At 45.3% G+C, this 26,747-nt stretch overlaps 1 protein-coding gene across 2 annotated transcripts in view; it reads left to right on the top strand.

The window, feature by feature from the left end:
• LOC141047330 (uncharacterized) overlaps positions 1-5,610 on the top strand; it is a 48,381-nt gene extending 42,771 nt beyond the window's left edge. For both annotated transcript variants that reach the window (XM_073542392.1, XM_073542391.1), the window contains exon 7: positions 3,343-5,610. In XM_073542392.1, the coding sequence (XP_073398493.1) occupies positions 3,343-4,118 (776 nt within the window). In that variant the 3' untranslated portion in view covers positions 4,119-5,610. The remainder of the gene's footprint in view (positions 1-3,342) is intronic.
• The last annotated feature ends 21,137 nt before the right edge of the window (positions 5,611-26,747 follow it).

Here is a 26,747-nt window from a genome sequence, read left to right as displayed (position 1 = left end):
AGTTACTATAGAGGCAGAATCTGCTGCCCTGTTATGGGCCACTGAGGAGGATAGCAGACCCAGACTAAGCCACAGAAAACCAGAGAGGTTGGTAACTAAGCAGATTGCAGACCCCTGATCCTATCCACACAACTAGCAGTAGCCATGGAGCGTACCTACGATGATCCTAGACACCTCCTTTTTTTATTACGATGATCCTAGACACCTCGGCACAGCCGGAGAGCTAACTAAGCCTAAAGCAAGAAAGGGGAAATCTAAACTGTCCCGGAGCAGACACCAAAGGAATAGATAGCCCCCAAGCATATATTGTCGGTGAGATGAAAACACATACGCAGGCAGAAATAGACTGAGCAAATGATGGGGCCCACACTGACTAGACAGTACAGGAAAGGAAAGACACTGTCTGCAATCACGCAAAAAACCTTGCAAAAAGTCCAACACGTCTGATGCACAAAAAACACTGAAGTCGCACGACTTCGCCCCCACTATATCAGCACTCTGGTATATTCTGAAAGCAAAGCAAAAATCGACCAATATAACAGGGGACAAAACAAACTGGCACAAGTAGTAACATATGGGTGGTGATTCAGCACAGCCCCAGCTGGAGCTAGCTAACCCGCACAAAGCCGAGATAGACAAACCCAGATCAAATGCAAACAGAATAGCAAATGAACCACTTAGCTGAACCATGCTGGGACAGAGCTGGAGACATCAGACCTCAGAAGGCACAGGAAGAAAATCGCCAGCAGGGATAGAGGGACTCAGTCAGCTGTCTTAAATCCCAATCAGAAACCCCAGATCTCCAATCATCCTCCTCATTATCAGGTGGCAAGCCTCTGTTAATCAGATCAGCTCCAGTAACCACCAGAGGGAGCCCAGAAAGAGAACTCACAACCCCTCTGTCAATCTGACCAGCTCCACTACCTTCAGTAATCACCAGAGGGAAGCCAGAGAGAGAATTCACAACACCACCCCATATCTTCAGGGACGCACCGCCGCCTGAGGCAAAGTGCTCAACTTGCCTCAGGGTACTTGCGCCCCTGGGCTTATGCCACAGTGTGACCTGCTATTCTGTGGTGTAGGATGTTAGCATGCCCGTCCGGGCAGTGGGGTACTCGGTACTGGGCCACTTCTTAAAGGGGCAGTGTCACAGCGGCGGTGACCCGGTCTGTGGCCCTGGGCGTCCTAATAAAAGGGATATTTACAGGGGAAAAATAAAGTTAGTAAAGTGTTTGTGACGCCACCTGTGGTATCCGGTCAGAAGCTACCAGCACTGCAGTGCAGGTCCTCTGGGACTGATGGTGTGATGCAGCAGAGTTGGAATAGCTCTCCACAGGCAGAGCTGAGTCCCAGGACAGATGAAAGATGTTGAGAGATGGTGATGATGTAGTGTTAGGCAAGAGATGTAGCAGTGCTGAGCACGTGACGCAGGAAGAATGCAGAAGACACAACAGAGTGAGGTTTCCTTTTACCTTTTCCTGTGCTGTGTAGGTCCAGTCCAGGGCTCAGGTTACAGATGGTACAGGAGTCGGTCAGCCTGAAAGCAATTTGGGAATCTCCTTATACAGGTGGGTTGTGAGGTCTCCTCTCTAATGCTATTCTCTGAGGTACTTGCTGTTATGAACTCCTCAAGTTCCTCTCTCTGTTACTTAGGTAGAACTCCACTTGCATGACAGGCAGCTGTAGCCTGCTTCAGGGGTCGCTCCACGCTGGTGTCCCCAGCTCACATGTGCTGCTGTGTAGTCGAGTCTCATTTGGAAACAGAGGGTCTGCAGCCTCTTGTCCTCTGGATTCTGCTGTGGGACCTTTAGTACCCACACAGCTTCGGACTCCGGCATCCGGTCTCTGGTTCTCAAGGCTGGGGATGAGCTCCTCTTTGACTCCTGCCCCCAGCTCCTCTTCCACATGTCCTCTAGTCTCCCTGTTCAGGCATCAAATAACTACTAACTTCCTGCGTCCAACCAGAGAGTAGCTCCCCAGAAGTCGGGTTTAGAGCTCCCTCTGCTGGCTCGGAGCAGGAACTGTGCTATATGCTGGAACTACCTGCTAAGGAGATCCCTTCCTTGCTTCCAGGCATGACATCTCTTTCTCACTGTGGCAACCGAACTCCTGGGGTGCCACAATGATAAGAAGAATAGTCAGATAGCCTGGTCAAAACAAGGAGGGCAGAGAAAATATAAAATCAGAAGACACAAAAGCAGTCAGTAAATGGGCTGAGGTCACAGCTGTAAAAAAAAAAAAAAATGCACAAGCTGGGAGTTGAGCACAGAGGACTGGACCAGAGGAGAATGAGGCTGTATATGACAGCTTTCAGCAATATTCTTTGAGCTATAGTAGGATGTGATGCTTTTAAATTGGTGGAAGCAGGTAGCATATTACTGCAGCTCAACAGCACACACCCATACTGCCAGACTGGATGGTACTACTGGTCCCAGCTACCCTAATCTTAGTGGCTGGACAGAGCCTGCGCCATCCAGAGCTTCTGGTTGCGATGTCCTCTCCATTACCAGCACTGCCTGCAGAATGAATAAGGTGGCGCTTGGTGACCGAAGCAGGAGCAGGTCCCGGAGGAGATGGGACACACCATTTGCAGAAGTCCTAATGTGATAAAATGGCAGAAAACGAGAGCAGTAGAAATCCCCATAAAGTGAGTCAGTTTTGGAAATGGTAAGTCTCAGTGAATTAATCTTTAGGAGTAGTGACTATTTTGTCTACACAGCCACTTTCTGGAAATTAGTATGCAGCGGATGTTGGTGAGTGAAAATTGCACATTTGCCATTTTATTGCCCAAGACATAGTGCCCAGATTGTGCTCCAGGAGACACACACACCATAAATTAAGTTGGTTCTTCTCATTATAGTAATGCCAAATACATGGATGCTAAATGTGGTTTTGGCACACTCAAGACTCAGAAGCGAGGGGAAGATTTGACTTTGGGAGGGGTGGATATTGCTGGATTGATTTATGGCAGCCATGTGGCTTTTCAAGAGCACTAATAATGTGAAGCCTCTGTATTTCCAATGACAGATGATGGACCCAAGTGGGGAGTTGTTTTTTTGTGAGTTAAGTATATGTTTTTATTGGTATTATTCTCTGCTACATAACATTGATGGCTTTTTATTCTATATTTGGGAGGCAGAATGAACAAAGAGTTGAACACCACACTCCTATGATTCATCCTATGTGGTTGTCTATTAAACTGAATTGACATGGTCTTGGTGAATAATTCAATATTTTTACATAACTTGCCATTTTTATGGATAGTTTCAGTAGAAATTTTCAAAAACATAAACTTCAAGAATATTTTATTAAAAAAATAATAATTTGTTTTATTCTTGGTAGGTCACTGCACCAGGAGATCAGAGGCACAACTGACATCTTCACAGAAATCACATTTTGTTATGCACCAGAGAAGGCATGGAGGGAAGAAGCCATTATCATGTTCAGAATGTGGGAAATGTTTTACACATAAATCAGATTTGGTTAAGCACCAGAGAACTCACACAGGGGAGAAGCCTTTTTCATGTTCAGTATGTGGGAAATGTTTTATCCAGAAATCAGATTTGGTTAAGCATCAGCGAACTCACACAGGGGAGAAGCCTTTTGCATGTTCAGAATGTGGAAAATGTTTTATCCAGAAATCAGATTTGGTTAAGCATCAGAGAACCCACACAGGGGAGAAACCTTTTTCATGTTCAGAATGTGAGAAATGTTTTACACAGAAATCAGATTTAATTAAGCATCAGAGAACTCACACAGGGGAAAAGCCATTTTCCTGCTCAGAATGTGAGAAATGTTTTACACGGAAATCACATTTTGTTATGCACCAGAGAACTCACACAGGGGAGAAGCCTTTTTCATGTTCAGAATGTGGGAAATGTTTTAACCAGAAATCAGATTTGGTTAGGCACCAGAGAAATCACACAGGGGAGAAGCCTTTTTCCTGTTCGGAATGTGGGAAATGTTTTAACCAGAAATCAAATTTTGTTAAGCACCAAAGAATACACACAGGGGAGAAGCCTTTTTCTTGTTCAGAATGTGAAAAATGTTTTAACCAGAAAGCGCATCTTGATAGCCACCAGAGAACCCACACAGAGGAGAAGCCTTTTTCATGTTAATGTGGGAAATGTTTTTGACGGAAATCAAATTTTAGTAAACATCAGAATGTCCAGATTCACTATCCAAGTGTGTCTTTAGTGCATTGACTGAAAGCTCAGTTGTCCAATCTGATGCTGAGCTGCTTTCAGGTATTCCCTATTCCAGGTGATTTCTCAGCTACTTAGCTGAGCTGTCAGTTACAGACCTCTGCCTGATGTTATATCGACTTAGTGGTTTACCTTGTGCTGTTTGTTGATCTTTATCTGCTTGACTTTGCACATCGTTCTAGCCATCTGTGTGCCTATCCACTTTGCTCTGATCCACTATCTTCCTGGTGTTCTGACATCAGACCATGACCTGAATTCACCTTTGTCTTTTCCCTTTAGTTTACTACATGTTCTCTTGCTACCTGACTAACGTTTGAGTACCTGTCCCCGGGTAGTGACTAGCATCTCATTACATCTGGCATATACTCCCCCCTCACCAATAGATCCAGTTCATACACTTTGTGATCAAGTGGCAAATCTGACCCAGATGGTCCAAGATCTGGCCAGGGAGCATCAGAAAATAGACTCTTAACAGTCCCAGCTGCGAGGTCAGCTTTCTAGTACTATGGGTGCTACACAAAGCTCTCTGCTACCGACTGTAGTTATGACTTTATGACCTGATGTTCAGGTAGTCTTTCCCGAACCAGTAGTTGCACTACCTGATACATTTTTGGGGAAGAAAGACCAGTTTAGGGTATTCAGGGAGAGCTGTTTAGTATTTTTTACCTTCTTGGTCTTCTGGTAAGGAGTACCAGTGGGTGGGTGTAATTATGTGCCTACTGTGAGAGGCCCTCAGACTTGGAAATTTTCCTCATTTCCACTAGCCCCAGAACAGTCTTCTGTTCATGCATTCTTTGACTCCTTTGGAATGATCTGTGACAAACCAGACATAATCAAGATTTCAAATAGAGAACTCCCAGTTGCATTCTAGATGCCAGCGTGGTGACACAAGTTGCGACCAACCCTACAAGGAAAAAATTACTCCAAAATACATGAATAAATGGGCGAATACAGAGTATCTGATTAATGTTGTAAAAACACGTACAAATTTTATTGAAGTATTAAAATGACAATAAAGTGACAAGATACAAAACCAACAAAAAAAGCAAGGTCATACATCATTGGGAGTAATGCATGAATTAATATCAGGCCCCATGGGGAGTAGAGCAAAAAAAGTGTGCAGAGATATCCGTTAATACACTCTAATCAGCCCTGCCTGAATACATAATAGGCCTGTAGTAGACAATCAGTGTAATCATATAATGGCCATTAGGTATAGGAGAGGGGCAGAGCTTACCAAGGATGGATGGATGGATGATCAACAGCCGGATGTCCTTTTTTAACCAAAACGTGCATCTTGATAACCACTAGAGAATCCACACAGAGGAGATGCCTTTTTCATGTTATTAATTTGGGAAATGTTTTCCATGCAAATCAACTTTTAATAAACATCAGAATGTCCTGATTGCCTTGCGTTCTGATTACCTTGGCACGCCCTCAAACAAGCAAGCCTTCGGAAACCGCCTAAGTTTGGGTGATTATCAAGGAGTCACCCAGATACCAAGGTACCTTTTTACTCCTCAGACAAAATACTGCTAAAACCTGTAACTACTTTGGTTAGTGATTGTGGGTCTGTCGTCAACTTAATTGATTCTGGGCTGATTCTGAAATTAGGATTAGGGACAGTTAGGTTAGACAGACTCATTTAAACTTTTGCCATTGACAGGACACCAACACTCCAAAATCTAGTCCAGCTGGTGACAGTGTAATTCACATTTAGAGTGAGGACATTTCACTCTGAGTCCATCTCCTGCTATGTGTTGAACAATTTACCTGATGAGTGTGATGTTGAGTCACTACTCACATAAGGAAGTTCAAGGTCAGAAACCAGGAGTGTTCCTAGTACAGAGGGTTAAGACAAAGGCTTGGTCAGGTAACAGTCCCGAGTCAAATGCTAGGAGGGTACATCAAGGCCAGGGAGTACAACAAATGGATAGATCCAAAGTCTGTGGACAGATACCTGAAGTCAGAAAGCATCAAAAGCAGATGGGATAAGCCACACAAATAGTCACAATAAATGCAAAGTCAGCAACACGATTAAGATATCAGACTCATCAAGCACACACATTTAATTTAAGCAAAGCTACGACTGACACTGACTGCAGACAGCAATCTAGGTAAATAGCTAGCAAAAATGAAAGATGGGGAAGCACCAGTGGAAATGTCTGCTGGCAAGAGGAAATTGAACAATATTGCTGTGAATCAAAATGCTGACAGCTCAGTACACCTCAGTATCAGATTGGATGACTGGACTGTCACCTACTACACTGACAGTCCAGCACACATCAGATTCCATGAAGCGTCTGAGCTGTCACTCAAGGTGTCCTTAGACCACGGTCTGATATGAAATTGTGACACTGGGTTGGTATTGGGGCTTCAATGTCTATGTATTCACAATCCTGTTATTGATTGGTATCAGAAGGATATTGTTAAGTGGAGCCTCAATTGTCATAAGAAATATTTAAGTTCTATACAAATTTGTTCCACTAGTCTGGAGGGTCTGACTGGGTACCTGAATGACTTCAGAGCTGTGTTCTTGGAAAAAGGTTAGATTTCAGAAAGGCAGATTTTAAGGGACTCAGAAAGAGAATCGCAGTGATCCAATGGCTGGATATCCTTAAGGACAAAAATGTCCAGGAAGGATAGGAAATATTTAAAAATGAGATTCTCAAAGCACAATTGTTAACAATTCCAAAAAGAGGGGAGAATACGAAACATTTAAGGAAACCAGGATGGATGAATACAGAACTTAAACACATGCTAAAAAAGAAGAGAGAAATATTTGTCAACTGGAAAGAGAGAGGCATATCTAAAGAAGAATATGATACTGTCTGCAGGACCTGCAGTGCACGAATCAGATTAGCTAAAGCTGACAATGAATTAAGGCTTGCAAGAGACTGCATCGGCAAGATACTTTTGCTGAAGTGATACTTATGCTGCAGGGAGAAACGTGCCAGACCCCACACAAGTGCCCCCCCTTGGGATGCTGCTAAATATATAGGACTGGGTAGAGGATCAGGTGAGAGAGATTGTGGGAACTAGTTTGGGATAAATTAGCAATTGGCTAGCACACCAGGGGAGGTAACACAATCAAAGGCACAGGGCCTGGCTTCATCCATATGCTAGTAACACATTGCACCTGAAAACATCTCTACTGGCCCAAACATTGATATACAGCAGTAAGTATTGAGTACAATGCAACAGATGAATTTAGCAAACATGCAGTAGGCACTGTTATATACCATTAAAGGAAATGTTGCAGTAGATGACAGCAAGCAGGGATTGTAGCAGAGATTGTACCATTAAAGGAAATATTTCAGTAGATGACAGCAAGCAGGGATTGTGGTAGAGATTGTACCATTAAAGGAAATGTTGCAGTAGATGATAGCAAGCAGGGGTTGTAGCAGAGATTGTACCCAGACTGGTCAAAGTGGGATTCCAGTCCAACAGAATTATTCCACCTGGAATTCTGTAAACACCTTCTCCAGGTCCATCGGAGCACCTCCAACAGTGCCTAAACTTTTATTAATTGAAATTTACTTTTGGGTTTCGGACTAACCCTTAAGAACTATCAGCTGGTCACACAAATGTTCAACAAAGTCTTCTGCACTTTTAGAAACAGTGTCACAAGTCTGTCTGTCACTTGATATCCACTGTTTATAAGTTATACTATCTACCATGGCCTTGTCAAAATGATAATTACAGAGAGCCATTACTGGAGGACATTTTCTTTTTTGCAGATATTTAGGTAACAGATTGAACTCTTTTCTAGACACATTATGTGAGACGCATACTTTGTAATCACCATGGTTGGACTCACCAATCTGAGTATCTTTCAGTTTACCTCCTTCAATCATAAGCTTAGTGTTCTGGAGTTTCATACGCGTCCTGAGTGTGCGCCACTTCCCCCAACCAGGACACAATTGTTAGGTCGCAGGGCAGCACATCTTTAAAATTCTATTTTGGCAGAAGTTGATTTAAAAAAAAATATTCATAAATTTCTTTCAAATTGACAAGAAGCAGCATCATATGGACATGAGCTGTGGCAAAAAAAAAGTGCATTTCAACTTCCACTCCAAAATCTTTCTTGTGATGGCAGATATTTATAAAGTTTTTTCCTATTTTTATTCTGTGCAGAAGAGCCATCCGAGAAGTAGTAGACCTTGCTCAAACTTAGTAGGATATCAGTTTTTATCACTGAAATCAATTTTTTGGGAAACAAATGAACAGCTATGAATCATGAAGTAAGCACTCATATCAGAACTACACTTCTGCATCTTATTTCTGACTGTAAGCAGAGCCGGCTTATTAATATTCAGCTAAGCAGGCAACAAACCAGACGGTGCGCTCATCACAAAGGGTACTCGGGAAGACATTGCACAAAGGAGACACCGCAGGGACCAACCCCTATAATGAGCGTCACTGATGACTCTTCGTTTCAGGGTGGCAAACAAAGTAAGTGGAATCTCAGGATATTCCAGACCCATCACCTTTAATGACGCTTCATTTCAAGGCGGAAAGGGGAGTGACAGCAGTTTCAGCCAGCAGATTTTTATTAGTTTTTAAACATTTATTAATTGAAATTCACTTTTGTGTTTCGGACTAACCCTTTAAGGACTAAAAGCTGGTCACAAAAGCGTTCTACAAAGTCTTTTTAAAAACAGTGTTAAGAGTCCATCTGTCAGCAGATATCCACTGTTTATAAGTTCTACTATCTACCATGGCATCTTCAAAATGATTTAGTATTTTTTCTTGGGGAGCCATTACTGGAGGACATATTTTGCAGATATTTAGGTAACAGAGTGAACTCTTTTAGGACATATTACAAGAGACACATACTTTGTAATCACCCAGATTGGACTTGCCAAACTGAGTATCTTTCAGCTTCCCTTCTTCAGTCATTAGCTTAGTGTTCTGGAGTGCTGTAGATAAGCATAGTGAGTGTGCACCACTACCCCCAGCCAGGACACAATTCTTAGGTCACAGGGCAGCACATTGTGAAAATTCTAGTTTGGCAGAAGTTGAATTTTTCTTTATCGATCTCTTTCCAATTAGCAAGAAGCAGCGTTATATGGACATGAGTTTTCTCACCGTTCACTTTCATAAATGCACAGTCTTTCCTGCCAGGTATAATCCATCTCCCGTCATGACTATTGTAAAAACCTGTCACTGTATCCACTATAGATTATCTAATGATTTCCTGGTTTATCATCAGGACAAGTCATGAAACCTTTTATTTATATATTTATTTCTTTTGGAAAACATAGAGGAACATTGAGGAAAAATGTACTTTTACTTGACATGGAATGACCCATGGGGACGATGTGTCTGTCATACCAGACTTTATAGAGTACATCAATGGTAATAATTGCAATCTCAAATGTATACCTTAGTCATATTACTCACATTTCCTTTTTGGACCTGCAGATGACAGGTATACCAGGTGAGATTACTTCTGGTTGTACTCACATTAAATCCACAAACACGATTTTACATGCCACAGCAGTCACCCCTGTCACACTATTCATTCTATCCCACTTGGGGAATTTACTAGAATGTAAAGAAATTGCAGCAAACAAGATAGTTTGTTGAAACATTGGAGAATCTCATCTCAGATTCACACAAAGAAGTTTCCTTCATTGATTGTGAATAGGGCTTCTAATATTATCCAAACTAATGACAGACAAGGACTGATTGATAGGAAAGTCAAAAATATGAACACAACCACCAAGACTATATTGTCTATTCAATATAGCTCTCAATTTACCCGTATAAAAAGTGTCTGTCACAACTCTGTTGTCAGATTACCCGGGGCCAGGGATTCCTTCCCTGTTCCCAACTCTAGGGGGGCCCTACTTTCCCTGCTCCCCAGAATACTTCTGATGGTGAAGACACCACAGCCACATACCTTGCTGAACCCCTGAATCAGCCCTATATCTTTCCCCCTCCCTCATCCAGGAGTGTGGCGAGTAATAGCATTTTGAATAAACAAACCAGACTAACAATGAATGACGTACAGGGATAAAGGAAAATTACAAATCATACAAATATGCTCTCACAGACAACAGAGTGGAACACTGAGGAGAAAAGGAATGTAAGCCAAATAAGAGAAGTAGGATTTGCAAACAGACAAAAATTCCAAGCAACGTCTCCACCACCAACCGACTCCTCACCAGACCGTACAAGACTTGACACTGGCAAACCAGATTACCAGAGATGATTATATATACGACAGAGGAGTGGCCACTACTGAACAGCTGAGATCAAGCAGGAGGATTTCAGGGACTCTAAGCTGAACAGTTTAACCCATGCACTGCTAACAGAAACCTACTCCATTTATTATGAAGGGGAAATGCTTCTAATCTGTACAGGAGTATGTGAAATCAGATGCCACAGTCTTTTGGGCCCCCTCTGTTACGGTAAACCTGTGACAGGGTCATTCAAATGTATTGCCCATATTATATGAAGATCCCATTTTGGTTTTCTGTCTTGGAATCTGGATGCTTCTGAGGCAAAGAGAGACTACAATTGGAAATATTGAGTCTCCAATTTTCATCTTCTAAAAAATCTGAACAATGGTTATCATGTAAGGAATCTTACAAATGAGGGAACAATCGCAGTAGAACTTCCTCCCATGTATTTGTCATCAAAACACTCTACAACCGTAATAATACATATAATATCACAGATGACATCAATGGCAGTACTCAGGATGTTATTTATGTCATTGGTCGCTCAGAACATATTAGGATATACTCTGCCCAGGGGCGGACACTGACAGCTTGGGGCCCCTGAGCAAGAAGAAGTATTTCTTGGCCCCCCTCCTTTTATGGCGACAAAGCTACATATACAGATATACCAACTGTGCAAGTTCTCCCACTTAAAAGATGAGAGAGGCCTGTAATTGACATCATAGGTAGACCACAACTATGAGAGTCAAAATGAGAAAACAAAGAAAATCCCCTTGTCTGATTTGGCAAGATTTATTTTTCAAATTATCGTGGAAAACAAGTATTTGGTCACCTAAAAACATGCAAGATTTCTGGTTCTCACAGACCTGAAACTTCTTCTTTAAGAGTCTCCTCTCTCCTCCACTCATTACCTGTAGTAATGGCACCTGTTTGAACTTGCTATCAGTATAAAAGACAACTGTCCACAACCTCATACAGTCACACTCCAAACTCCACTATGGTGAAAATCAAAGAGCTGTCGAAGGACACCAGAAACAAAATTGTAGCCCTGCACCAGGCTGGAAAGACTGAATCCGCAATAGGCAAGCAGCTTGGTGTGATGAAATCAACTGTGGGAGCAATAATAAGAAAATGGAAGACATACAAGACCAATGACAATCTCCCTTGATCTGGGGCTCCACGTGAGATCTCAGATAGAATGGTCTCAGATAGGGCTCCAAGTACGGAATCCGCAGCATGGATTCAGGATAACGCATCAGCCTTCCCATTACGAAAACCTGGACAGTACAAGATAACAAAATTAAATTGATTTAAAAATAAACTCCAACGAGCCTGACGAAGAGAAAGACATCTAGCGGATCTAAGGAACTCCAAATTGTGATGATCAGTCAGCACTATGATCTGTTGTGTGGCTCCTTTCAGATGATGCCTCCATTCCTTGAAAGCTGCATAATAGCCAGCAGTTCCTTGTCTCCCACATTTTAGTTTTTCTCTCCTGAGGTAAGTTTACGGGAAAAGAAAGCACAAGGATGTAGCAGACCCTTCTCTCCAGTTCTTTGGGAGAGAATAGGCCCCAAAGCATTATCAGAGGTATCCTCCTCCACAGTGAAAGCCTGTGCTGGGTCTGGGTGGATTAACAGCGGTGCAGAGGTGAATCAGGTCTTAAAAGGAATCTGTCACCCTATTTTTCGACTATCAGCTGCCGGCACCGCCATCAGGAGCTTATATACATCATTCTGTAATGCTGTAGATAAGCCCCCGATGTAGCCTGAAAGATAAGAAAAATGAGTTATATTATACTCACCCAGGAGCGGTCCAGGTCCGGTTTTGGTCCGATGGGCGTAACTGACCAGTCCGGCGCCTCCCATCTTCTAACAGTGACGTCCTCTGCTTCCCGTCGCGGCTCCAGCGCACTGCTCTGCCCTGTTGAGGGCAGAGCAGAGTACTGCAGTGCGCAGGCGCCGGACCAAGTCAGCATAATTACACACAATACTTTGGATCTGTCAGGAAGCGGTCAGCATGCACATCAAAATATAGCATACACTCATCCACAGCGTAATTTGTCACAATTACTATTATATCCAGAGGCGTAGCTAGGGTTTCAGCTTAGGGGGGGTGAAAAATCTGAGTGGACCCCTAACCAGGTAATCCTGACTATGACTACGGTGGTGCGCCCTAATTGTGAGTATAGGGGAACATCAGCAGATGACCGCGCTGTGATTGAAAATAAATCTATTTACAAAAATGAACACTGATATTACTATATGGGGATCATATCGTGGTAGATACAGTATCAGTCCTGCAGACCATATAAGAGATCACAGCACAGTTATAGATTGTGACTTACATGTGACATTCTTTCTGGTGGACTTTTGCAGTCTTTTCCATCTGGCCCAGACCGACATGACAACTTCTCCAACCAGGACTCGTCTGTCAACAACACATCTGACTTCTCACATTTCCTGCACCATCCATATCTATGCCCAACCTGAGCAAACTACTCATTCTGCTGATACCCCAATACTGAGCTGCTGCTGCCATATGTGTCCTACAGCACCTGCTGTGTGGTACAATAACAGCTCCTCTTACCGCCCCACATAATACTGCCACCACTGTGCCCCTTACATAGTAATAATACCTCCTTTGTGCTCCCTAAATAGTAAATTTAGTGCCCTCCACATTTTATCACTAAAAAGTAATAATACCCCATATGCAACTTTGATGGTCACAATACTTAGTGCTCCTATAACAAAAAAGCCTCTTAAGTGCCCACTTAACATTTGTTATCACAAATTCGAGTAGGCGGTCATGTCATGACTCTTTCGGCTTCTCTCAATTCTCTTCTATTCAGAGAAACCAAACCTTTCTAGTCGACACATGCATATGGCAAACGTGGCGTCCATGACCGCCCGATAACACCAGTGATATGTGGGGCTTATGCAGCAGGCGCTCCGTCATGATTTGGCAGTCTGCAGTCACATAAAGTAACTGCAGACAATTATTCCAAGCCATAATTAACTTTATAATAATAAATTGCTTATTAAATTATTAAAGCCTGTCTGAGTGCTATTCAGGACATTCGTCCAACACCCAGGCCCAAGGTCTCACCACGTGCTCCAGGAATCCGATCCTACTCCCAGGATCTTCCAACACAGACCTTCAGGGCCTTGCACCCTGAACTATTCATGTTCACACACTCTGCCCATGTGACCAGACCTCAGTCACATTATATGGTTGTAACCACCCCCATGGATGGGTGGTGCATGTGTGGTTAGTCAATTCCCGCCCAGCTCTCAGACTAACCCTATAAGCCCCTCTTATAAGTAATACACAGCAAATACTTGTGGAACTATAAGTCCCAGCATAACCATATTATTTTGGCTTACAGCGCAGAGAACCTCTCCGACACATACCAGCCACTTACAATAATGCCAGTCCCTAATTTACCATCATAATTATAACTCCAAGCGCATCCTGAAACGCATACACAGCACCCCCTAGCTGTAACAGAGGTTACTGCATCACACCATGAACGGATAAGCAAGTCCAAACAAGGTGTTAGATGGGGGACATGGCTATGTAGCAGATGAGAGATGACACATCCTGGTAGAGCCCCTATCATCCTGCTGTCATCCTGCACTCAAGACCCCTCTCAGCAAGGTATACTTACAAATATTGAGACCCCCTGGACTCCGGGAAGCGCTTGGCCCCTGCGGGAGGGTGATATGGGGTTCCGGTGAGCTGGGCGTTGAAGAAACCCGGGCTGACAGCGGGATCTGTGCGAGGCGGTGGCCATTTTCTAAGGCGTGCTCTAACAGGAAGAGAAGCGACGCCAGCTCTCACCCTCGCAGCGCTACTCGGGCGGTGAGAATATATTCTGGGGATATCTAGGGGAGACGCGTGGTGTGTGCTCTGGAAAAATTGGGCCCCGCACTCCCTCACCAATACTACGCTTGACCTGTTGGTGCCACTACTTTAGGGGCCCCTGGACCCCTGCTGCTGTCTCTACAGGTGCTGTGGATCGTCTTTGCTGTGCAGAATCCTGGCAATAATCCAGAGCCTGTCATAATATCTACAATTCTAAACATCCCGTTGACTTAGAGTTGTTTCAAGACACAAATGCTGTACAATAGCCCTGCTGTGTATGTGATTGGGAGTGAGGAATTCCCATAAAATATAAGCTCAGTCATCCTGCTCTGCCACATTGTTGTTAACCATGAATCGCTCCAAGGGGTCAGAAGCAGCCGACAAATTGAAAGAGTTTGCCAGAACTGATTCCTCTGAATCCTTTTTGGCTGAAATTGATAGGATCTAATGATAGAACCGATCGATCAGTTGAATTGCTTCATTTCATCCCACCCGGAACCTCAGAACCTCCTTATTTTGGAATACCCTTAAGGCATATTTAAGAGGATGTTTATCTTCTACAATTTCTTATATTAAAAGGGTAACTTCATGAGAGGATGATGAGATGGAGTGATGATTGAAAATTCGGAGGCTGCATACATATCTAATCAGACTAACGGCAATAGAATTCAGTGGCTAGCTTCTCAAAGGTTATATACTCAATATATAGACACTAAGTCTAAACGTAAATTATTCTTTACAAGTCAGTCCTATTTTGAATTAGGAAATCGGGCAAGTAAATTTTTGGCCTTCCTGCAGCGCCAACACAATATATCTAACACAATACTACAGATTTGCAAATCAGATGGTTCATTGGTGTCCTCGACTGAAGATATACTTTATTGTTTTCATGATTACTATAAGTTGTTATATAAATCTAAGAGTGACTCTGATATTTTGGAATGTCTAAATTACCTGTCAGATATAACATTTCCTTCATTGAGTCCTGACCAGCGGACCTTTATGGATGCTGAGTTTACTTTGAAAGAAATAGAGGATGCCATGACGGACATGGCTTCCGGGAAGGCTCCCGGGCCGGACGGGTTCCCCATTGAACTATACAGGAAATACCGGGATATATTGACACCACTTCTGTTAAGGGTGTTTCAGGCGATTTGGGGGGGTTCTATACCTGAGTCCTTCTACGAGGCAAACATTATTATACTTGTTATGTGTTGCGGAACCACTCAGCACCCAGAATATGTTGTGCAGTTATATGTATGTATAATAGGTTCCATGGGAGATGCATGTCCCTAATGCATCAGCCCACAGGCTGCGCTCCTGGGCAGAGGGGACATGATATTCCCCTTTTGTACACCCCCCCCACCTTTGTAATTCCCACAGTAAATATCGGCAGACTCTGGCCACCTGCAACTATTGTAATGTATGTCTGGCCTGCCGCTTTTCTATTGGCCTGCCCTCTGTATCTGTGTGATATATTCTGTGTCCTGTGAGTAAACTGTTGTCAGACTGGAAATACGTGGAGAAGCAGTGATCTTTTATATGCGCCCATGTAACCAAGGAATTCCAGCCAGCATCCTTCATTCAGACTCCAGCTAAAGCAGAGTGGACCTCCGGAAACACGGGGTGGTACTGAAAGAGGTACCCGAGATTGGAAGACCCCGTTACACTGGTGGCAGCCAGCGGGATATGATACCCCTTCTACAGGAGGAAAGGAATGAATGGAAAACAACTACCAGAAGTTAAAGAGGACTACATTAAAAGATCTGGTGGAAGCCCGAGGGTTGATCGCCAGCAACAAAACAAAAGCGGATTTGATAGCAGCCATGATGGAACACGACAGTGCAGCGCCCCCCCAATGTGAACATGGAGGAGACTGAATTCCAGAGGGAGGTAAAGAGCAGACTGGCGTTCTATGGCCCAAACCCTGCAGTACAGATCATACGAGAGGTGATGGCTGATGTGCGTACTGATCTGAAGGAAAAGATGGCCGAGCGGACCAGGATAGAGCTAGCCAAGATGGAGATGGCAGAGCGGACCAAAGTGGAGCTGGCCAAGATGGAGATGGCAGAGAGGAGATTCAGAGAGCAGGGGGAGCTCTGGCCTTTGACCAGGAACCTTCAACAGTAAGCTACAAAAAGATCCAGTATAATGCCTTCCGACAGTTAGGGGAGGCAGAGGAAGACATTGATGGCTTTCTGCAGGTCTTTGAGCGGCAGTGTGCCCTTCATCAAGTAAAGCGGGAGGAACTGGTTCAGATTCTGGCCACCAAGCTGACAGGCCGGGCAGCGGACGCCTATTGCACGGTACCTGATGAGGACTGTATGGACTATGAGCGGATCAAAGAAGTGATCTTGGCCCGGTATGCGCTGACACCAGAGGCATACCGCCAAAAGTTCCGCGGACTTATAAAACGCGTCACCGATACCCACGCTGAATGGGCCTGTAAATTACGGCGGTCACTGCTACAGTGGGTACAAGGGAGCCAAGCAACCACTAAGGAGGACATCCTCCAGCTCTTCTTGTTAGAACGATTCTTTAATGGACTAACCGCCGAGACACAGGAATGGCTTCGGGACAGGCGGCCAACGACTCTGGAGGAAGCCGCTCGTCTGGACGATGAACATCATGATGCCAGGAGGCCTCAGTTGTCCGGATCAAAGATGGTTACTAGGGGCCCGCCCATGGACCTGGAGGGCCCCAAGCCACCGAAGATTGTAGGGGGACCAGCTAGAACCCGGCCTACCACAGTCCCCCTGGGGCGCGATGCCACGCCTGCCGTCAGCTGGGCCACCTGCAAAGACAATGTCCCAACCGGACTCAGCATACCCAGTGGCCAAAGGCGGGAACAGCTACCTTCAGCCGGGCTGCTGTACACTGCTACCAAGGCGAAGCTGACCTGGCATTGGGGGCTACGACTAACCAAGGGGTGGAAGAGATGGAGGAAGTGCTGCATGAAGTAGACCTCGTGCAGGGAGCCCGGGCAGATAATCGACAACAGCATCGATAGGTCGTGTGGGTTAATGGGAAACGTATGCAGGGACTAAGAGATTCCGGGGCAACTTTGACCCTTGTGAAGCCTCATCTCGTCCAGGACCAAGAGAAGATGGACCGGACAGTGGCAGTCCGTGTAGCAGGGGGAGCTATACATCGACTGCCCACTGCCAGGATTCACCTGAACTGGGGAGTCGGGGATGGCTTTGTTGAGGTCAGCTTGATGGAGGATTTGCCTGCAGATGTCTTGCTGGGAAATGACTTGGGGCCCATGTTGTCTGCATTCTCGGTTGCCCCTCTGGCTGAGACATATCCTGTGACCACTCGAAGACAAGCTCGAGCTGCGGAGGCGGAATCACACTCAGAGGAGGCCCAGGTAAGACATCCCAGCCCTACACGTATTCCCATAGCCAGACACATTTCTTGGGCCACCCCAGATGAATTTAAGAGGGAGTTACTTGAGGATCCTTCATTGGAGGGATATCGTGGGAAGGCACAGGAGGGGAGAGGGGTACTGGAAGGGGAACAGTTTGTATGGAAGCAGGGACTCCTCTACCGGATCTCAGAGCAGCACCACACAGGGATGAGCCCCACTATAAAAGGACAGCTGGTAGTTCCCAAGAAGTATAGGCAGGAGTTACTGCGAATCTCTCATGACATACCCTTGGCCGGGCACTTCGGCGTCAGTCACACCACGCATCGTCTGACACAAAACTTCTTTTGGCCGGGGGTAACCTATGATGTTCGTCAGTACTGCCAGACCTGTGACAGTTGCCAGCGCATTGGCAAGAGGGGGGATCGATGCAAGGCCAAATTACGCCCCCTCCCCATTGTGGAGGAACCATTTAGCTGAGTAGCGGTCGATCTGATAGGGCCGTTAGCCAAACCCAGTCCGTTAGGGAAAAGGTATATATTGACAGTGGTAGATTATGCCACACGGTATCCAGAGCCGGTTGAGTTACCTAACATACTGGCAGAGATGGTGGCGGCCGCCCTGCTCCAGGTATTCTCACGGGTTGGATTTCCCCGGGAGATTATCTCGGACCAGGGTACCCAGTTTACAGCAGAGGTGACCAACCAACTGTGGAAGCTGTGCGGTGTAAAGTCCATTAGAAGTGCCCTGTACCACCTGCAAACCAATGGGTTGTGTGAACGCTTTAACGGGGCATTAAAACAGCTCATTGGGACTTTTACCAGGACCTACAGGGACTGGGAGAAATTCTTGCCACACCTCCTATTTGCCTATCGGGAGGTGCCCCAAGAATCCACGGGGTTCTCCCTGTTCGAGCTGGTATACGGGAGACGGGTAAGGGGACCCCTAGACTTAGTGCTAGAACACTGGGAAGGGGAGGGCCTCATAGAAGGGGTACCTATTGTACCCTATGTGCTGGAATTCCGGGACCGCCTACAGGAGCTGACTCAGGCTGTACGTGGGAACATGCAGGCGACCCAGCGGCGCCAGCGCGTATGGTACGATCGGAGGGCCAGAGAGCGCACCTTGGAAATAGGACAGAAGGTCCTGGTGTTAGAGCCCACTAAGCAGAACAAGTTCCAAGCTGCATGGCAGGGGCCCTACCAGGTAGTGGGGAAAATAGCCGACACAACCTATAATGTCGCCGATTGTGACGACCCCAGGGTTATCCGCATGTTCAACGTGAATATGCTGAAGCCCTACCGGGAGCACCCTGAAGAGGTAGTGGCCATCTGTGCACCTGAAGCAGAGGATTTAGCCGGACTTCCCTTGCTGGATGTCTTAGGGGAAAGGCAGGCGGAGTTGTTGAGGCAGCGACAGAGGATGTTTTCGGAGAGACCAGGGTACACTCGCCTGGCACAACACAAGGTTGAGACCCAGGATAAGACCCCCCTGCAACAAAATCCCTTCCACGTCCCTGAGTCTGTACGAGAGGGGATGCGACAAGAGATACAAGAGATGTTGCGTTTAGGGGTCATTGAAGAGTCAGATAGTCCCTGGGCATTCCCCGTAGTGTTAGTGCCCAAGAAGGATGGGACTACACGGTTTTGTGTAGACTATCGTAAGCTCAATGAGAAAACAGTGACGGATGCATATCCCATGCCGCGTGTGGATGAGTTGTTAGATCGGCTGGCGGGGGCAAAGTATTTGACCACCATCGATCTATGCAAAGGCTACTGGCAGATTCCCCTTAGTCCTGACACTATTCCCAAGTCGGCATTTGTCACCCCGTTCGGCTTATTCCAGTTTCGAGTTATGCCATTCGTGATGAAGAATGCCCCGGCGACCTTCCAAAGGCTGGCTGACCGGCTTCTGGATGGTCTCCAGGACTATGCTTGTGCCTACCTGGACGACATCGCCATCTACAGTGCGACAGGGGAAGAGCATCTAAATCACCTAGAGACAGTATTGGACAGGTTCCACCAGGCCGGAATCACCCTGAACCCAAACAAGTGACACATGGGCAAAGCAGAGGTTCAGTATTTAGGACATTGGGTGGGAAACAGCGACCAGAACCAGCCAAGATTGAGGCCATAGCCAAATGGCCCACCCCACGCACTAAAACCCAGGTCATGGCATTTCTAGGGACAGCGGGGTATTACAGGAAATTTGTTCCCAATTACAGCAGCGTAGCCAAGCCCCTCACTGATCTGACCTGTAAGAACCAACCCCGCCAGGTAACCTGGACCCCAGAGTGTGAGGAAGCCTTCCGCCAACTAAAGGACGCCCTCAACAATACCCCTGTATTGGCCGCACCCGATCCAACTAAACGTTTCCTGGTTCACACAGACGCTACTGTTTGGATTGGGGGCAGTACTGAGCCAAGTCGGGCCCGACGGCCAAGAACACCCGGTAGCTTACCTGAGTCGGAAACTACTGCCCCGTGAAGTTAGCTATGCGGCCATCGAGAAGGAGTGCCTGGCAGTAGTATGGGCCCTCAAAAAGTTGCAACCATATTTGTATGGACGAGTTTTCCCTCCTAACAGACCATAATCCCCTAGTCTGGCTTAATCGGGTCTCCGGAGACAACGCCAGATTGCTGCGGTGGAGTTTAGCCCTACAACCTCTGGACTTCACCATCCACTACAGACCCGGCAAACAAACCGGTAACGCCGATGGACTAAGTCAACAAACGGAACTTGTACCAACCCCATAAACTTCGGTCATCACCAAACCGATCCGTTAAAGATCAGACTGTGCATGCCGATCGCGTCGCTGAAAAGGGGGAGCCGTGTTACGGAACCACTCAGCACTCGAATATGTTGTGCAGTTATATGTATGTATAATAGGTTCCATGGGAGATGCATGTCCCTAATGCATCAGCCCACAGGCTGCGCCCCTGGGCAGAGGGGACATGATATTCCCCTTTTGTCCGCCCCCCCACCTTTGTAATTACCACGGTAAATATCGGCAGGCTCCGGCCACCTGCGGCTATTGTAATGTATGTCTGGCCTGCCGCTTTTCTATTGGCCTGCCCTCTGTATCTGTGTGATATATTCTGTGTCCTGTGAGTAAAGTGTTGTCAGACTGGAAATACATGGAGAAGCAGTGATCTTTTATATGCGCCCATGTAACCAAGGAATTCCAGCCAGCGTCCTTCATTCAGACTCCAGCTAAAGCAGAGTGGACCTCCGGAAACACGGGGTGGTACTGAAAGAGGTACCCGAGATTGGAAGACCCCATTACAATACTTAAGAAGGAGGGGAAGGACCCTTTGGAATGTGGATCTAACCACCCCATATCGTTAGTAAATGTAGACTTTAAAATCTTTACTAAGGTCCTAGCCACCAGATTGAACTCGATCACACTGGACCTTATACATGCAGACCAGACTGGCTTTATGCCTGGTAAGAGTACTTCTATTAACCCCTTCACGACCCATGACGCCTACGTAGGCGTCATGAAAAGTCGTGCCCAAACGACCTATGACGCCTACGTAGGCGTCATGCTATAAATAGCCCCCCTGCGGGTCGGGTGACCGGGGTCACTGAAAGGTCACCCGACCCGCACACAAAGGACACTCTAGAGTTAATCCCTGGGGGCGTGGCTTAGCCCCCACGTGCCTACGATCGCTCTGATTGGCTGTTAAAAGTGAAACAGCCAATCAGAGCGATTTGTAATATTTCACCAATGAAATTTGGTGAAATATTACAATCCAGCCATGGCCGATGCTGCAATAGCATCGGACATGGCTGGACACTGACCCCCGACCCCCCCACACACCGACTGGTGGGGCCGATCGGCCCCCGCCACCGATGGACGGCGGCGATCGTTCGCCGCCGTCATCATCTGCTCCCCCTCCCCTTCCTATCACTTCCTCCCACCTTCCGATCCCCCCTGGGACCTCCGATGGTGCTCCCAGTGTCCCGCCGTGGCTCCCGGCGTCCGGATCATGGGCGCCGCCATCTTGCAAAATGGCGGGCGCATGCGCAGTGCGCCTGCCATTGTCCAAGATGGCGGCGCCCATGAATTTGCCGGTTGCCCGTTCATTTTTCATTTTGATCACTGTGATACACTCTCACAGTGATCAAAATGAAAAAAAAAGTAAATACACCCCCCTTTTATCACCCCCATAGCCAGGTGCAAATAATAAAATAAAAAAAATATTTTTTTTTCCATTTAGGGTTCGAACTAGGGTTAGGGTTGGAATTAGGGTTAGGGTTGGAATTAGGGTTAGGGTTGGAATAAGGGTTACAGATAGGGTTAGGGCTGGAATTAGGGTTAGGGCTGGAATTAGGGTTAGGGCTGGAATTAGGGTTAGGGCTGGAATTAGGGTTAGGGCTGGAATTAGGGTTAGGGGTGGGTTGGGATTAGGGTTAGGCTTGTAGTTAGGGTTAGAGTTGGGATTAGGGTTAGGGGTGTGTTGGCGTTAGGGCTGTGGTTAGGGTTATTATTAGGGTGGGATTAGGGTTAGGGGTGTGTTGGGGTTAGGGTTGGAGTTAGAATTGAGGGGTTTCCACTGTTTAGGCACATCACGGGGTCTCCGAGCGCGACATGGCGCCACGATTTATTCCAGCCAATTTTGCGTTCAAAATGTCAAACAGCACTCTCTCCATTCCGAGCCCCGACGTGTGCCCAAACAGTGGTTTACCCCCACATATGGGGTATCAGCGTACTCAGGAAAAATTGCACAACAACTTTGGGAGTCTAATTTCTCTTGTTACCCTTGGGAAAATAAAAAATTGGGGGCTAAAAAAATGATTTTCGTGAAAAAAAAGATTTTTTTATTTTCACGGTTCTGCGTTATAAACTTCTGTGAAGCACTTGGGGGTTCAAAATGCTCACCACATATCTAGATAAGTTCCTTGGGTGGTCTAGTTTCCAAAATGGGGTCATTTGTGGGGGGTTTCCACTGTTTAGGCACATCAGGGGCTCTGCAAACGTAACATGACGCCCGCAGACCATTCCATCAAGTCGGTATTTCAAAACGTCACTACTTCCCTTCCGAGCCCCGATGTGTGCCCAAACAGTGGTCCCCCCCCACATATGGGGTACCAGCGTACTCAGGACAAACTGTACAACAACTTTTGGGGTCGAATTTATCCTGTTAACCTTGTGAAAATAAAAAATTGCGGGCTAAAAAATCATTTTTTGAGGAAAAAAATAGATTTCTTATTTTCACGGTTCTGCGTTATAAACTTCTGTGAAGCACTTGGGGGTTCAAAGTGCTCACCACACATCTAGATAAGTTCCTTGGGGGTCTAGTTTCCAAAATGGGATCACTTGTGGGGGGTTTCCACTGTTTAGGCACATCAGGGTCTCTGCAAACGTAACATGACGCCCGCAGACCATTCCATCAAGTCAGTATTTCAAAACATCACTACTTCCCTTCTGAGCCCCGACGTGTGCCCAAACAGTGGTCCCTCCCCACATATTGTGTACCAGCGTACTCAGGACAAACTGGACAACAACTTTTGGGGTCCAATTTCTCCTGTTACTATTGTGAAAATAAAAAATAGCGGGCTAAAAAAATCATTTTTTGAGGAAAAAAAATATTTTTATTTTCACAGCTCTGCGTTATACACTTCTGTAAAGCACCTGGGGGTTCAAAGTGCTCACTATGCATCTAGATAACTTCCTTAGGGGGTCTAGTTTCCAAAATGGGGTGATATGTGGGGGAGCTCCAAAGTGTAGGCAGACAGGGCCTCTCCAAACACGACATGGTGTCCGCCAATGATTGGAGCTAATTTTCCATTCAAAAAGTCAAATGGCGCTCCTTCCCTTCTGAGCCCTGCCGTGCGCCCAAACAGTGGTTCCCTCCCACATATGGGGTGCCACCGTACTCAGGACAAACTGAACAGCAACTTTAGGGGTCCAATTTATCCTGTTACCCTTGTGAAAATAAAAAATAGCGGGCTAAAAAAATCATTTTTGAGGAAAAAAAATGATTTTTTATTTTCATGGCTCTGCGTTTATAAACTTCTGTGAAGCACTTGGGGGTTCAAAGTGCTCACTACCCATCTAGATAAGCTCCTTGGGGGGTCTAGTTTCCAAAATGGGGTCACTTGTGGGGGGTTTCTACTGTTTAGGCACATCAGGGGCTCTGCAAACGCAACATGATGCCCGCAGAACATCCCATCAGTCTGCATTCCAAAATTGCGCTCCTTCCCTTCTGAGCTCTCCCATGCACCCAAACAGTGGTTTCCCCTGACATATGGGGTATCGGTGTACTCAGGACAAATTACACAACAACTTTTGTGGTCCAATTTCTCCTGTTAGCCTTGTGAAAATAAAAAATAGCGGGCTAAAAAATCATTTTTGAGGAAAAATTTTTTTTTTTATTTTCACTTTTCTGCGTCATAAACTTCTGTGAAGCACTTGTGGGTTCAAAGTCCTCACCACACATCTAGAAAAGTTCCTTGGGTGGTCTAGTTTCCAAAATGGGGTCACTTGTGGGGGAGCTCTAATGTTTAGGCACACAGGGGCTCTCCAAACACGACATGGTGTCCACTAACGATTGGAGCTAATTTTCCATTCAAAAAGTCAAATGGTGCTCCTTCCCTTCGGGACCCTGCCGTGTGCCCAAACAGTGGTTTATGACCACATATGAGGTATCTGTGCACTCAGGAGAAATTGCCCAACAAATTTTAGGATCCATTTTATCCCACTGCCCATGTGAAAATGAAAAAACTGAGGCTAAAAGAAAATTTTTGTGAAAAAAAAGTCCTTTTTTTTTTTTTATGGATCAATTTGTGAAGCACCTGGCGGTTCAAAGTGCTCACTATGCATCTAAAGAAGTTCCTTGGAGAGTCTAGTTTCCAAAATGGGGTAACTTGTGGGGAAGCTCCAATGTTTAGGCGCACAGGGACTCTCCAAACGCGACATGGCAACCGCTAAATATTCCAGCATATTTTCCATTCAAAAAGTCAAATGACGCTCCTTCCCTTCTGAGCCCTGCCGTGCGCCCAAACAGTGGTTTATGACCACATATGAGGTATCGGTGTACTCAGGAGAAATTGCCCAACAAATTTTAGGATCCATTTTATCCTGTTGCCCGTGTGAAAATGAAAAAATTGATGCTAAAAGAAATTTTTTATTGGAAAAATTAAAATGTTCATTTTTTCCTTCCACATTGCTTTAGTAGCTGTGAAGCACCTGAAGGGTTAAAAATCTTCTTGAATATAGTTTTGAGTAGCTTGAGGGGTGCAGTTTTTAGAATGGTGTCACTTTGGGGTATTTTCTGCCATATAGACCCCTCAAAGTGACTTCAAATGTGAGGTGGTCCCTAAAAAAAATGGTTTTGTAAATTTTTTTGTAAAAATGAGAAATCGCTGGTCAACTTTTAACCCTTATAACTTCCCAACAAAAAAAAACTTTGTTTCCAAAATTGTGCTGATGTAAAGTAGACATGTGGGAAATGTTATTTATTAACTATTTTGTGTCACATAACTCTCTGGTTTAACTGAACAAAAATTAAAAATGTGAAAATTGCGAAATTTTCAAAATTTTCGCCAAATTTCCGTTTTTTTCACAAATAAATGAAAACATTATTGACCTAAGTTTACCACTAACATGAAGCCAAATATGTCACGAAAAAACAATCTCAGAATCGCTAGGATCCGTTGAAGCGTTCCTGAGTTATTACCTCATAAAGGGACACTGGTCAATATTGCCAAAAATGGCCAGGTCATTAAGGTCAAAATAGGCTGGGTCATGAAGGGGTTAATATTAGGCGAGTTCAGTTGGTGGTCCAATATAGTTCTTTGATACCAGATAACAATTGGGCATTGGCGTCGTTGGACGCGGCCAAGGCCTTTGACTCTCTTGAGTGGCCCTTCTTGTCTGCATGTTTGCAGAGATGGTTTTGGTGATAAGTTTTTAAAGTGGGTTCGCATACTATATATGAAACCCAAAGCTCGTATAATTGTAAATAAATCCATATCCGAGTCATTTCATTATATAGGGGAACCCATCAGGGGTGCCCCCTTTCCCCGTTCCTGTTTGCCCTTGCAATCAAGGCATTGGCAATACGCATCAGGCCTTCCCCAGATATTAGGGGTATACAGTTAGGTCCATATATATTTGGACAGAGACAACATTTTTCTAATTTGGGTTCTAGACAGTACCACAATGAATTTTAAACAAAACAATTTAGATGCAGTTGAAGTTCAGACTTTCAGCTTTCATTTGAGGGTATGCACATTAAAATTGGATGAAGGGTTTAGGAGTTTCAGCTCCTTAACATGTGCCACCCTGTTTTTAAAGGGACCAAAAGTAATTGGACAGATTGTAAATAAAATGTTCATTTCTAGTATTTGGTTGAAAACCCTTTGTTGGCAATGACTGCCTGAAGTCTTGAACTCATGGACATCACCAGACGCTGTGCTTCCTTCTTTTTGATGCTCTGCCAGGCCTTCACTGCCGTGGTTTTCAGTTGCTATTTGTGGGCCTTTCTGTCTGAAGTTTAGTCTTTAACAAGTGAAATGCATGCTCAATTGGGTTGAGAACAGGTGACTGACTTGGCCATTCAAGAATATTCCACTTCTTTGCTTTAATAAACTCCTGGGTTGCTTTGGCTTTATGTTTTGGGTCATTGTCCATCTGTAGTATGAAACGACGACCAATCAGTTTGGCTGCATTTGGCTGGATCTGAGCACACAGTATGGCTCTGAATACCTCAGAATTCATTCGGCTGCTTCTGTCCTGTGTCACATCATCAATAAACACTAGTGACCCAGTGCCACTGGCAGCCATCCATGCCCAAGCCATCACACTGCCTCCGCCGTGTTTTACAGATGATGTGGTATGCTTTGGATCATGAGCTCTACCACGCCTTTGCCATACTTTTCTCTTTCCATCATTCTGGTAGAAGTTGATCTTGGTTTCATCTGTGCAAAGAATGTTCTTCCAGAACTGTGCTGGCTTTTTTAGATGTTTTTTAGCAAAGTCCAGGCTAGCCTTTTGATTCTTGATGCTTATCAGTGGCTTGCACCGTACAGTGAACCCTCTGTATTTACTTTCATGCAGACTTCTCTTTGTGGTAGATTTGGATATTGATACGCCTATTTCCTGGAGAGT

The sequence above is a fragment of the Dendrobates tinctorius genome, unplaced genomic scaffold (genome assembly GCF_039654945.1).
Source record: "Dendrobates tinctorius isolate UK_male_01 unplaced genomic scaffold, ASM3965494v1 ptg000126l, whole genome shotgun sequence".
Classification (NCBI taxonomy): Eukaryota; Metazoa; Chordata; class Amphibia; order Anura; family Dendrobatidae; genus Dendrobates; species Dendrobates tinctorius.
Note: the sequence above shows the minus strand (reverse complement) of the source record. Positions and strands in the feature narration are given on the sequence as shown.